We start from the raw sequence: 13,516 nt of genomic DNA on the forward strand, positions 1-13,516 counted from the left end.
CTGTATTCCTATTTAGGATTTCTTATTTAGGATTTCTTCCTAATTAGTAGAACACAATTATAGGAATCAATTGTATATATATACCCATGTACAGATTAATTGAAATCAATGAGAATCATCTCTTTCTACATTTTCCATCTTTCAAAATTTCAACATGGTATCTAAGCCTAGGTTTAAGTGCTTGCTATGTTTTTCTTTCTTAGAGCCAAGGGTTTGAAGTCCATACTCTATATTTTTTTATTTTTCTCCTCTATTTCTCAGGAGAAAAAAAAAAAAAAAAAAAAAAACAGAGAGTTAGAGGCAATTTAAAAAAAAAAAGGGAAGAGAGGACAAATTAAAAAAGGCAGAGAGAGAGAGAAAGAGAGAGCTCGATAATTAATCCAAACTTTAGCAAAAATCTCATCAAAGAGGAGTGTTGAAATTGATGAGATTTTTTCTTAATACATGGGATATGTCTCATTAATGAATCCCATGATTATGAGAAAATCATGACATTGATTGCCAAAATTTTAGGAGTGATTTATGATTTATTGATAGTATTTCACATATATTATGTATCTTCCATTATAAGTATGTAGTTCTATATATTATGTAAGACACATAACACAAGTGTAAATGTAACCTTGAAAATTCTTTCTTACAGTGCTAGACAAATTATACTTAAATTCATTTTAATCTAGGCTTATATATGTGACTGAGTTGTTTTACACATCAATTGACTATTCAATTTTGCAATTTAACCATTTATATTTTGACCTTTCATTGTGTATATTTTCAATATGGGACATTTAGCCCAATTTAATTCTGAACACTTCCTCCTCAAGTGCAACCACATGATTGTCACTTAATAGTTAATTTGTATTTAACCTAATACGAGCCAAATTATTTAGCTTTATAAATGAGAAGCTGAAACCCATAACCCAATCAAGGCTTTAATACCATGTAAAATTCTGAGAATGATAGACAAATTATACTTTAATTCATTTAATAGGGCAATATAAGTGATTGAGTTATTTTACACATCAAAATGACTAGCTATTTCAATGTTGCAATTCAACCATTTATATTTTGCCCTTCCATTGTTTATATTTTCAATGTGAGACATTTAGCCCAATTCAATTCGCTACATAACCCTTTGAATTGCAATGGAAAATTTGTTTTTAACACAAGAAATGAAAATCACCATGCACATGCTATGCAAGTAACTAATTTTAGCAAGTACCTTTGCCTGAATATACTTCTCTTTATAGCAAATGGCATCTCTTGGACCTGGTTTTTCAATTAATGATGCAATAAAATTTGATTTGTCCACTCTGCATGGGAATTGTAAGGCAGTAGACTAATATCAATAATTACTTACAAAATATATTTTACAACAAAAAGAATAAATGAAAATTGAACTCAAGTTTGATTTTTGTCTAAACATGGTTACCTAAAAATCTAAGCCTCTACAAATGTAGATTGAGTTGAATCACTTGATGATAGGAGATCTATATTGCGTTATTGCACATTTGCCGATGGATATATAGTTAGTTGGAGAAGCAAAAAATAGAGTGCAGTTGCAATATCAAGTGCAAAAACTAAATACATATCAATTACTTAAGATGTTTGAGAACTTTGGCGGATTCAAAGACTAATCCAAGATTAATAGTTAACAGATGAGAAAAAAATGTTCTTACATTGTAAAAATAAGATTGCTATTAGTATTGTTCGTAATCCAGTTCAACATGATTGAACAAAGTACATTGAAATCTGTTGGAATTGATGAGATGTTTCCTTAACACATGGGATACATCTCGTTGAAGAATCTCATGATTATGAGAAATCATGAGATTGATTACCAAAATCTTAGGAGTGGTTTATGATTTATTAATCGCATTTTACACATATTATGTATCTTTCATTATAAATATGGGGTTCTAGGTTTTATGTAAGACACAATAAAATAAATAAAATATAGCCCTTTTGATGTTTTGTGCCCGTAGATGTAGGCTCTCCGTAGTCGAACCACGTAAATCTTTCTCTTGCTACATTCTCCTATCTTTTTTATCATTCTAAATTTCAACATAATCCCTACTCTTCTTCTCCTTCATTAGAGCCAAGACTTGAAGTCCCTACTCTGTTCTTCTCCTCATCAGAACCAAGTGTTGAAGTTTCTAGTCTTTTTTCTTTTCTTAATCAAAACCAAGGGTTTGAAGTCCCTACTTTATTTCTTCTGTTTTTCTCCTCTATTTCTCATGAAAAGAAATAGATTAAAAAGAGAGAGAGAGAGAGAGAGAAATAGCTTGATGATGAATCATAACTTTAGCAAAAATCTCATCAAAGGGGAGCGTTAGAATTAATGATGTTTTTCTTTAATGCATGGGATATTGTTTCATTGAACATTGAAGAATCCCATAGTTATGAGAAAATCATGAAACTGATTACCAAAATCTTAGGAATGATTTATCATTCATTATAGCATTCCATATATATTATGAATCTTCCATTATGAATATAGAGTTCTATGTATTATGCAAGACAAGCAACACGAGTGAATAAAATATAGCCCTTTTAAGGTTTTGTGTCTGTGGATGCATGCTCTTCATAGCTGAACCACGTAAATCCTTCTCTTACTACTTTTCTCATATCTTTTCTATCCTTCTAAATTTCAACAACATCAATCAGCCATTTCATTGAAGAGAAACTAAAATGTGCAACTATGAATATTTCTCATGTGCTTTCTGAAAATCAGTTGGCAGATATTTTCACTAAGAGAATTAGTAGCAAATCTTTTCATGGTTTTAGTTTGCAAGATGAGCATATTAGATATTTATACACCATCTTAAGGGGGAGTATTGACAATATTCTTTCTATCTAGAATTGTTTTTTCTTTTATTGCATAGTTCCTCAGTGGCATTGTAATTAAGGATTTAAAATAAGCCTTTATGTTTCTATATATCCTAATTTGCTAGTTTAGAATATTCCTATGTTAGAATTTTGAATTAATAGGCTACCTTGTAACTCTCAGAATTAAGACTAAGAATTATTCCATTAGATTTTTTTTTCTTTTATGTTAACACATTGTTCGACTCACAAATAACATCTCTCCCTTCGCCTCTCTAGCATAGTTATTAAAGGCTCAAGGTCAACTAAGGCACCAAGGGATAATAGAGCCTAGGAGGCACGCGCCTAAGCGAGGTGAGGCACAAAAGTAAAAAAAATTTAAAAATTTCATAAAAGTCAAAAAAATGTGAATATTGCATCAAACTTCAAATAACATGAAATTAAAAAATAATAATAACTAATAAGCATTCAAGTAACAATAATTTTGCATTTCAAATAAAATAAAAATAAACTACTAAAAGTTTAAACTAATATAATGAAACTTGAATAATCTTTTAACGTATACAAACTAAAGTCAAACAATCATAAACACTTTCATCCTCTTGATACTCATTTTCAAAATCAATATTTTCGTCATCTTCCTTATCTCTAAGAACTAAAAGAGTATTAGTTTTCAAGTTAGTGGACTAAACTTTTCCTTTTTCCTTTGGTATATATCTTGAAATAGGTGTAGATGTAATATTTCTTTTAAAAAAGGATAATAATAGAGTAGTAGGGTTGAAAATGAAAATATGGGAAGTTTGCGATCTTGGGTGTGTTGGTTTGATGAGATTTTAATGACAAGTTAACACCAACGAAACTAATTCAAAGAAGTGGTAGTGCTTTTTGCCAATAGAAGTGCTCACTAAAAATGAAAATAAAGAATGCATGCCTTTTTAGAGGCTTGGAACAAAGGTGCATGCCTAAGCACATAAGGCGCTACAGTTGGAGCCTGGTGAACCTTGAGCCTGAGACGCGCCTTTAATAACTATGCTCTCTAGTATCTCCCCTAATTCTCCCTCTTTTTTTATTTTTTTATTTACCACCTCTCTCTATTAGCTCACCCTTACATTTTTATTCATTTCTAAGATAACAAGAAGGATGCCACTACCTCCTATTCCAATGCATATTACTTCTCAAGTGGGATGAGTGTGGCAAATTAAACTCAAAACTCAAACACTAAGCAGCTTGAACTAAGGTCTTACACCTAATCTTCAAGTTCGATCCCTTGAACACTAATACTACTGATGATCCAAAGATGATGAAGTATACTCAGGTATCTAGGAGATGTTGCCAATGGTAATGGTTGATGTAGAGATAAATATGCTACAAACTTAAATGCATTGGGGTTTCTATATGAGCTAGGGCCCATAGGAGTAAAACAAGGCCAATGTGGCAATACTTTTTGAATCATCCTTTTGCAGGTAAAGTAGGTAATGACAAGTAGTCCATTATGGCTAACACACTTATTCACACCAAGATGAGAATATTTTCCCATTTATTTCTTCCAATTAAGTAGAAGCTTCCTACTTGTATTTCATATATTTTTCGTCGGCTTATAAAAGCAACCCCAACCTTTACAATAATTTTGAAATCCTGTTGGAATTAATGAGATTTTTCCTTAATGCATAGGATATATATCATTACAGAATCCCATAATTATGAGAAAATCATAAGATTGATTATCAAAATCTTAGGAGTGATTGATGATTTATTAGATAAATTTCAATAACTGTCCCTAAACTTATATAATTGTAACACTACAGTCCTTCAACTTTAAAATGTAACATAAAATCCCTTAAACTTTCAAATTTTGCACAATAAAATCCCTCTGACTTTCAATTACTGATTTTTTCAGTTAGAAACTGATGTGAATAGCTCCCGCATGGCACTTAGTCAACATTTCTCTCTTCTCTCTTATGCAAAGTGTAAAATTATTCTCTTTACGCATGCAAAATTATTCTGTCTATAGAGAGAATAAGGATTCAATTTACACATGGCTTGAGAGAGAAAAGATAAATACTGACTAAGCTCTATGCTGGAGCTGTCCAGGTCAGCGTCTAACTGAAAAACTGGTAATTGGAGATTAGAGGGATTTTACTGTACAAAATTTGAAAGTTGATGGGGTTTTATATTACATTTTTAAGTTGAGGGAATGTTATGTTATAACTAGATAAGTTCAGGGACAATTGTCAAAATTTGTCCATGATTTATTGATAGCATTCCACAAATGTTGTGTATCTTCCACTATAAGCATGTAATTTTATGCAAGTGAATAAAATGTAACCCGTAAAATTCGGATTGCTGGACAATTATACTTTAATTTATTTTAATTCGAACATATATAAGTAATTGAGTTGTTTTGCATAGTATAATAATTAGCCAGTTCAATATTGCAATCCGACCATTTATATTTTTCCATTTCATTGTGTATATTCTCAATGTGGGAGATTTAGCCTAATACAACTCCCAACATTCCCTCCTTAGGTGCACCACATGATTGTCACTTGACAATTAACATGTATTAAACCAAATATGGGCCCAATTAAAAGCCTTAAAGACAGTTGAAACCTACAACCCAATCAAAACTTTGATACCATATGAAATTCAAAAAGTACTAGACAAATTATACTTTATTCATTTTATAGGTAAGTAATTGAGTTATATTTTGCCCTTTCTTTGTGCATATTATCACTGTGGGACATTTAGCCCAATTCAATTCCTAACGTAACCCTTTGAGGTTTTATGTCCATAACATAGGCTCTTAGTAGCAGAACCACGTAAATCATTCTCTTATTATTTTCCTTAATCTTTTCTATCATTTTAAATTTCAACAAATCCCATGCTAAAAATTATTATCCAATATTACAAAACCTTTTTAATTTAAGAATTTTGTCAGTTTGAATACAATAAATATGTGGAAGCAATTGATTAGTTTTGAAAATTGAAAAATACAACAAAATAATAATGTGATAAAACAAAAAAAAAAATTGATGGGTAACTCTCATCCCAACAATGAAATTCCCTCTTTTCCCTAACCCCACCTTCCCCAACCTTTTTTCTATTCTAACAACAAGATTGATGTTGTTTCTCTTCCTCAGCTTTGCTTTTGCTGAGGAAGTTGTGTTGAATGACGATGACTAAGCTAGATTGTTAATTTTAAACTAGAAATCCTTAATTTTATCCATTCATAATAGACATATATATACAACTTAAATCCCCAAATAGGAAAAAAACAAAATCCCTAAAATTATAATGCACAACTAAATAAGAATACAAACTACACAACTAAATACAAATACATAAAATATTGATATTGACTTTCCATAATACTTCTTAAGTTGGAGCATGAAATCTCATCAATTCCAATGCTACCCCTTGATGAGATTCTTATTGAAACTAATAGAACAACTAGTAACTCACAAGGATGCATAGGGCTACAACACATCAGGCTCCAAAGCACCCATCAGAATGTACAGTAGCCTCAACATAAAAGTTCCCTCCCATATTTAGAAACCCTACACAACGGCACCAACATACAAAGCAACTCACACGATTGCACTTCCTCTCCAAAGGTGATGTAAGCAAGGAAACACCAACACAACACGACTCAACGTTGCACTTCCTTTTCCAAAGGCAATGCTGATGAGAGAGACGAAACAGTGGATGGATCTTTATCCAAAAGCTCACAAGGTTGTGTTACGATGGATGTCCAAACCCAAACAGCCATAGAACAATACCAAACAAAAGGTCAAAACACCAGCAAGCTTAAAAACAAAACAACCCAACACAGAGTACTTAACAACAGAATAGCTAAAGAGTCATCCAAAACAAAGCACAACACCGAAAGTCGGAACACCTCAAAGGGTCACTAGGCCTAAAAATAGTAATAAATAGGAATAAGATTCCCAAAAAGACAAACTCCAAACGACACTTCTAGTCGGCCAAAAAGCAAAGTTTGAACCAAGAGAGGAACACCAAGACATACTCTCCTCCTTTAGTCGAGACAGAAAAAGATTGGAACCAAAAAAGGTGAAGCACTCTCCCCCACACACCAGAGCAAGGAGGAGAGGCCAAAAGCAAAGAAGTATGCAACCAGAAAAAAAAAAAAATTTAGGGCAAAGAACTGTGAATAATGCTAATGAATAGTACCCATGAACAATGCCGATGAATATTACCCATAACAGTGCCAATGAATAGTACTAAAGCCCTAATGAATCGAGAGCGATGATACCATGTTAATTTTGAATTAGAAATCCTTAATTTTATTCATTCATAATACACATATACAACTAATGCAGAATAGAGAGATGATATTCCTAAAACAATTTAGGAATTATATTCCATGTAAAAATAAGAAATTTAAAAGTTTTATTATTTAGGAATTTTATTCTTATTAAGTTGATTATTTAGGAATTTTATTATTTCCTAGTTTATTTTAGTGTAGTTTAGTATACGTAATTATGATTAAATTAGGGTTCTTAGCATAATACATAAGAATCCACATTTATAATAAAAAATACAAGATATATGGCATTCCTTAAATTACTCTTTTATACAAGCTCTAACTAAACTAATCAATCACATGATTTTTTTATAAGCATATCCCATAGAATAAGGTAAAATCTCATCTATTCCAACAACTTGCAGAGCTGCAACTTCTCAAAAAATAAGATATGACCGGGTCAGATCTTAATCCGAATCTAGACCTGCAAGTTTTCTAGGTTTCTCTGGCATCTGACCTTCCCCAGCCCTTCTCCAATCGCCAATCTGCCCATCTCTGTTGTCAAAACTACTATCCGACTTCCCAGCTGCAAAAATCTGTTGGGTCAGGTCAAGGAATCTGCTAGATTTTTTTGTTGATGAAAATGACTCCTAAATGGTTGAAATTTCATTTTTCTTCAATGAGGTATGCTTCTTTAATTCAAAATTATAACGTGGATGATTTTAAGGTACAAGATGAGTTATGGGATGCAATTCAAAGAATACTAGATGAAATTGATGATTATTAAGAACAACTTGATGAAGTGGGTTATTTAATTGATTTATATGGAGGTCCTAATGTTGGAATCCTATAAGATTGTAAATCCCTAAATTAAAGGGATTGAATTTCTTCTTTCCTAGTTGTAGTTATCTTCTTTTTTATTAGTTTCCTAGAATATTTAGACTTCTTTTGTATCTAGGACTATTGTATATAAATAGGAAAAGTGTACAACAGAAATATATACTGAAATATATTTTTTTCTTATTGAGAATCCTTCTCAACATGGTATTAGAGCACTACCAACCTTCTTTGGCGTGTTTCCATTACTGACGGTGTTAGGGTTTAGAGTTGGGCAAGCTTTTAGGCAACGTTTCAAGGAGGAGTTGACTTACACCACCTACACAGGAAGTACGACTGACGATCGGTCCTTTCCCGGAGAGAACGCCGCCATCCAGTGTTGTGCGTGTGCACACGCGCCGATTCAAATTTCCGGCCACTTGTCACATGCCGATGCATGGAGCCTCCTCCGGTGATTTTTTTTGTCCGCCTCTATTTCCTACGGTCTCCCTGGGGTGTTGTGCCTCTGCTCAGCTGGTTCCCACACCTTGGTTTGCACTTTTCTTTTTGGGTACTCTTTTCTTGCTCTGCTCTGCCTTTTTTTCTTGCCTATTGCTATTGGATTTTGTGGCTTGATTGATTAACATGGCTAATGGAAAAAAGGGTGTGACTGAAACAAAAATGAACCAAATGAATGACAATCCTTCCCTACAGATTAACCCCGTAAAGCTTGACAATACAAACTATCATGCATGGTCAAGATCCTGTTTAATTGTTTATTCAAGCTAGAGGGCTACAAGGATATATTATCGAAGACAAAACAAAACCAGAAAGGGGTAGTTCTGCTCATAGCCAATGGGAATCAGAGAACTCTCTTGTAATGCCCTATTTAATTAATTCAATGCAACCACAGATTGCCCATGGCTATCTGCTTTTGAATAGTGCTGCTGCCATCTGGAGTGCTTTGCCCCAAACTTATTCTCAAATGAGCAATGATGCATAGATTTATGAGATACAGAACAAGGTTCATAATACGAAACAGTGTGAGATGACCATTGCTCAATACTTTGCTGAATTGAGTGGTTTGTGGCAAGAACTAGACTATTACCAACACTTTCAAGCCACCAATACCGCGGATGCTGTTAAATTCCAAAAATTAATTAAAAAAGAACGGATCTATGACTTTCTTGCTGGGTTAAATATAGAATATGATCAAATTCAGGTCCAAGTACTAGGTAAGGATCTCATGCCTGTCCTAAGGCAAACTTATTCATATGTAAAACCAGAGGAAAGCAAGAGGAGTGTCATGACCCACTCTTTACCTACTGACGAGGCAGGGTTAGTAGCTGCGTTCTCCCGAAAACAATCACATGTCCCTCTTAATGGTTTATCAGATAAGGATCATTTACATTGTGATTACTGTGGAAAATCTCGGTACACAAAAGAACATTGTTGGAAGCCAAATGGTCGCCCATCCAAAGGGCGTGGAGGTAAACGGACGAACTCAGCAAGACCACAAGCAAATATTTCTGAGACAGTGGATTTTCCTGAAAACAATACTCCTACTACCACCACTGGAATTCTCTCCGATGAAGAAGTACAATCCCTGAGGCGTTTGCTGTCACAGCTAGAATCTCAAACTGCCACAGTTGCCTCTTCTAACTTTGTTAAATCAGGTAATGCTTTTCTTGCCAAAGTTGAAAAATCTCTTTGAGTTATAGATTTTGGAGCAAACAAGCACCTGATAGGCTCTTCAAATAAATTTACAACCTATTCCCCATGTTCAGGAAAAGAAAAAGTCCGCGTAGCGAATGGATCCTTAGCCAATATCTCTGAAACAGATTCTGTTGAATATACTCCTACTATAAATCTTACCTCAATTTTGCAGGTGCCTAGTTTTCCTATCAACATTTTATCTATTAGCTCCATTACTAAAGCCCTTAATTGCAAAATTGAATTTTTTCCTACTCATTGTGTGTTTCAGGAACTGAAAACAGAGAGTGATTGGCAGTGGTAGATTGCAAGATTGCTTGTATTTACTGGATGACAGTAATAGTTTCTCAAACTTCAAAGCTTTGGTAGGAAATTCAATAAGAGCAGATCAGGAGATCATTCAACGGCATAAGAGATTAAGACATCCTTCTTTTTCAACCTTAGAAAGGTTATATCCCATTTTGTTTAGACAATGCAAATCAGAATTGTTAGTTTGTGATGCTTGTGAACTTGCCAAACATACAAGACATTCTTATCCTTTAATAAATAATAAAGCTTTGGTTCCTTTTATAACTATCCATTCTAATGTATGGGGTCCCACTCAAACAACCTCTTTATCTGGTTATAGATGATTTGTCACTTTTATTGACTGTTACACTAGGTTGACTTAGGTTTATTTGATGAGAGCTAAACATGAAGTCTTTTCTTGTTTTTAGTTATTTCGTAAAATGATTTGCACCCAGTTTACTCAGACAAATGGGGTGGATTATGAGGAGACTTTTGCACTTGTTGCTAAAATGAATACAATTAGGATCTTGCTGTCATGTGCTGCAAACCTTGAATGGGACCTATAGCAGTTTGATGTGAAGAATGCCTTTTTGCATGGAGATTTGGAAGAAGAAGAAGTACGCATAAAAATCCCTCCCAGGTTTGAGGGTAAAAAGACAACAGGAAAAGCCTGTAGATTGAGAAAGGCACTATATGGCTTGAAGCAATCACAAAGAGCATGATTTGACAGATTTAGTAAGGCCATGATTTCCTTTGGGTTCTATCAAAGCAATGCCGATCATACCCTATTCATGAAACACCGTGGAGGTAAGATCACACTGCTTATTGTTTATGTTGATAATATAGTGGTAACAGGAGCTGACAAGGAAGAGATTGCTCATCTAAAAGAGCACTTGGCTCAGGAATTTGAGATTAAAGAATTGGGAAGATTAAGGTACTTCCTTGGAATAGAAGTTGCCAGATCAGACAGAGGGATTTTTATCTCTCAAAGGAAGTACATACTAGACCTCTTAGATCAGACAGGCATGTTAGGCTGTAAACAGACAGAATCTCCTATAGAAGCTAATCACAAGCTGCAAGCTGGAATTGGGGAGGCAGTTGACATTAGAAGATATTAGAGGTTAGTTAGGAGATTGATTTATCTCTCTCATACTAGACTAGACATAGCCTATGCTGTAAGCCTGGTGAGCCAATATATGCATGATCCTCAAAAACCTCACTTAGAAGCTGTTTTTCGTATTTCAAGGTTTTTAAAATCTACACCTGGGAAGGGACTTTTGTTTTCAAGGCATAGTCATCTCCAGATAAAAGCCTTTACAGATGCGGATTGGGCTAAATCTCTTGATGATAGGAGATCGACATCAGGTTATTGCACCTTTGTTGGTGGCAATTTGATCACTTGGAGAAGTAAGAAACAGAATGTAACAGCAAGATCGAGTGCAGAGGCTAAATATAGAGCCATGGCACAGGGCATATGTGAACTATTGTGATTGCAAAAATTGATGGAGGAAATGCAATTGTCAGAAACAAAAAATGTATCCTCGCTTTGCGACAACAAAGCTGGTATGAGTATAGTTTATAACCCAATTTAACATGATCGGACCAAATATATAAAGATTGATCGACACTTCATAAAAAAGAATTAAATGTCTCTTATGTGACTTCCAAAGAACAAGTGGCCGATGTGTTTACTAAAGGTTTAAACAGCAAGCTATTTCACACTCTAGTTTGCAAGTTGGGCATGTATAACATACATGAACAAACTTGAGGAGTGTTGGAATCCTATCAAATTGTAAATCCCTAAATTAAAGGGATTGAATTTCTTCTATCCTAGTTGTAGTTATCTTCTTTTTTATTAGTTTCCTAGATTATCTAGACTTCTTTTATATCTAGGCCTATTGTATATAAATAGGAAGAGTGTACAATAGAAATATATACCAAAATATAATTTTTTCTTATTGAGAATCCTTTTCAACACCTAACTATGATCCTTGTGGTTTATTTGATGATTATCGAGATATTCAACTACTTTTACAATGTAACTTGAAGAATGTAAGAATGAGTATCATGATCAACAGGCTCATCAATAAGTTAAAGGATAAAGAACTTGAAGAATTTAAAGCATAGAAAGAAGCACATTTATTCCAATTGAGAGAACAGTTCGATATAGTAAAAAGTATTGAAAATATAAAGGCAAAAAATCTTGAAAAAGCAAGCCAACAACAAGAGAAGCTTGAATTTGAAAAGCAACTTGAGGTTGAAGATGAACTTGAAAAGGAGCAACCTGAAGAACCTAAAATCGAAGAATTTAAAGATTTGATAATTGAACATACACCTATTGAAGAGCTATTCTAGAGCAAGATGTTGATGAAAATGCAAAAGCAAAGCTTGAGGAGGATAAATTGCAAAACAAAGAAGATCACTTTATAAAAACTTCAATGGAGATTGAAAAAAATCAAGATATTCCTATTAATTTGAAGAGCCTTTCAACTGTTAATCTATTTGATTTTGTTTGTCCAGATCCTTTTAGAGATGCAAAGGAAAGCATGAAGTGCTTGATTTCAAGCTTGTTGCTACCATACAAGAATGAAAAGTTAATTGTTCACCTAATGCAGTTTCTGATTCTCTCATACTTCAAGACTCGAGGACGAGTTTTTTCCAACCAGGGAAAAATAATGCAGAATAGGAGAATGATATTCCTAAAACAATTTAGGAATTATATTCCATGTAAAATTAGGAAATTTAAGAGTTTTATTATCTAGAAATTTTATTTTTGTTAGGTATATTATTTACGAATTTTATTATTTCTTAATTTATTTTTTTAATTTAATAATTCCAATTAGGATTGAATTAGGGTTCTAAAATTCTAATGTAATTGGGATTCCAAATTCTATAATTAAGACCTAGAGTTTCTATTGTTATTAGATAAATTTTATTATGACAATTTCTAAAAGATCAATAATATCTTGAGAACTAGTTCTCTTTTCAAGGATTAGTCCTTGATTTATCCTCTTCTTGGTTCTTCTCCTTTGTTCTACATCAACAACTCAAATACCTAAATAGTAAAAGAATAAAATTCCCAAAATTGTGCTACACAACTAAAATCCCCTCAGTAAATAAAATACCTATTTACAAGAGTAAAAATCCCAGGAATACTTGAACAAGTTAACTAAAATAAAAATCGTAAAAAGTGATAAGGAAATAAAAAATAAAGACCGAAACTAACTAAATTACACAATTACAAAAACTATGTTATAAATAATTTTATAATTATAATAGGTTTCTTAGGCCCTTGAATTAATTTTTCAACCAATCAATTTCCGTTGCATATCCACTATATGCCTATGAATTGGTGAATTTCTTAAGTTGAAAGGATTTGCAATATTGAAGGCTTAGTTGCAACAATTTTAGTATAGGGTTTAGAAAACTAGCCTAAAGTTTTTGGTTAATTCAATAAGTATCCACCACCTTGAATTTATTTATAACATTGAATTTTTAATAGAGTGGAGAAAACGAATCCATATAGCCGACCCCAAATTTTTTGGATAAAAGCTTAATTGAGTTGAGTAGAGTATTGAATTTTTAATAGATTAAATATATGCCACATCA

General features: G+C 33.1%; 1 protein-coding gene across 13 annotated transcripts in view; it reads right to left on the reverse strand.

Annotated features, from left to right (window-relative positions):
* LOC110670968 (ADP-ribosylation factor GTPase-activating protein AGD4) overlaps positions 1–13,516 on the reverse strand; it is a 91,344-nt gene that overhangs the window by 20,271 nt on the left and 57,557 nt on the right. For 12 of the 13 annotated variants that reach the window (XR_009143374.1, XM_058134912.1, XM_058134913.1 and 9 more), the window contains one exon: positions 1,223–1,313. The exons of the other annotated variant lie outside the window; for it this stretch is intronic. Coding sequence is in view for 11 of the 12 variants with exons in the window: in XM_058134912.1 (XP_057990895.1) it covers positions 1,223–1,313 (91 nt within the window). In the remaining variant the exon portion in view is untranslated. The remainder of the gene's footprint in view (positions 1–1,222; positions 1,314–13,516) is intronic. 13 annotated transcript variants of the gene reach the window in all.

Source organism: Hevea brasiliensis, chromosome 14 (assembly GCF_030052815.1).
Source record: "Hevea brasiliensis isolate MT/VB/25A 57/8 chromosome 14, ASM3005281v1, whole genome shotgun sequence".
Taxonomy (NCBI): domain Eukaryota; kingdom Viridiplantae; phylum Streptophyta; class Magnoliopsida; order Malpighiales; family Euphorbiaceae; genus Hevea; species Hevea brasiliensis.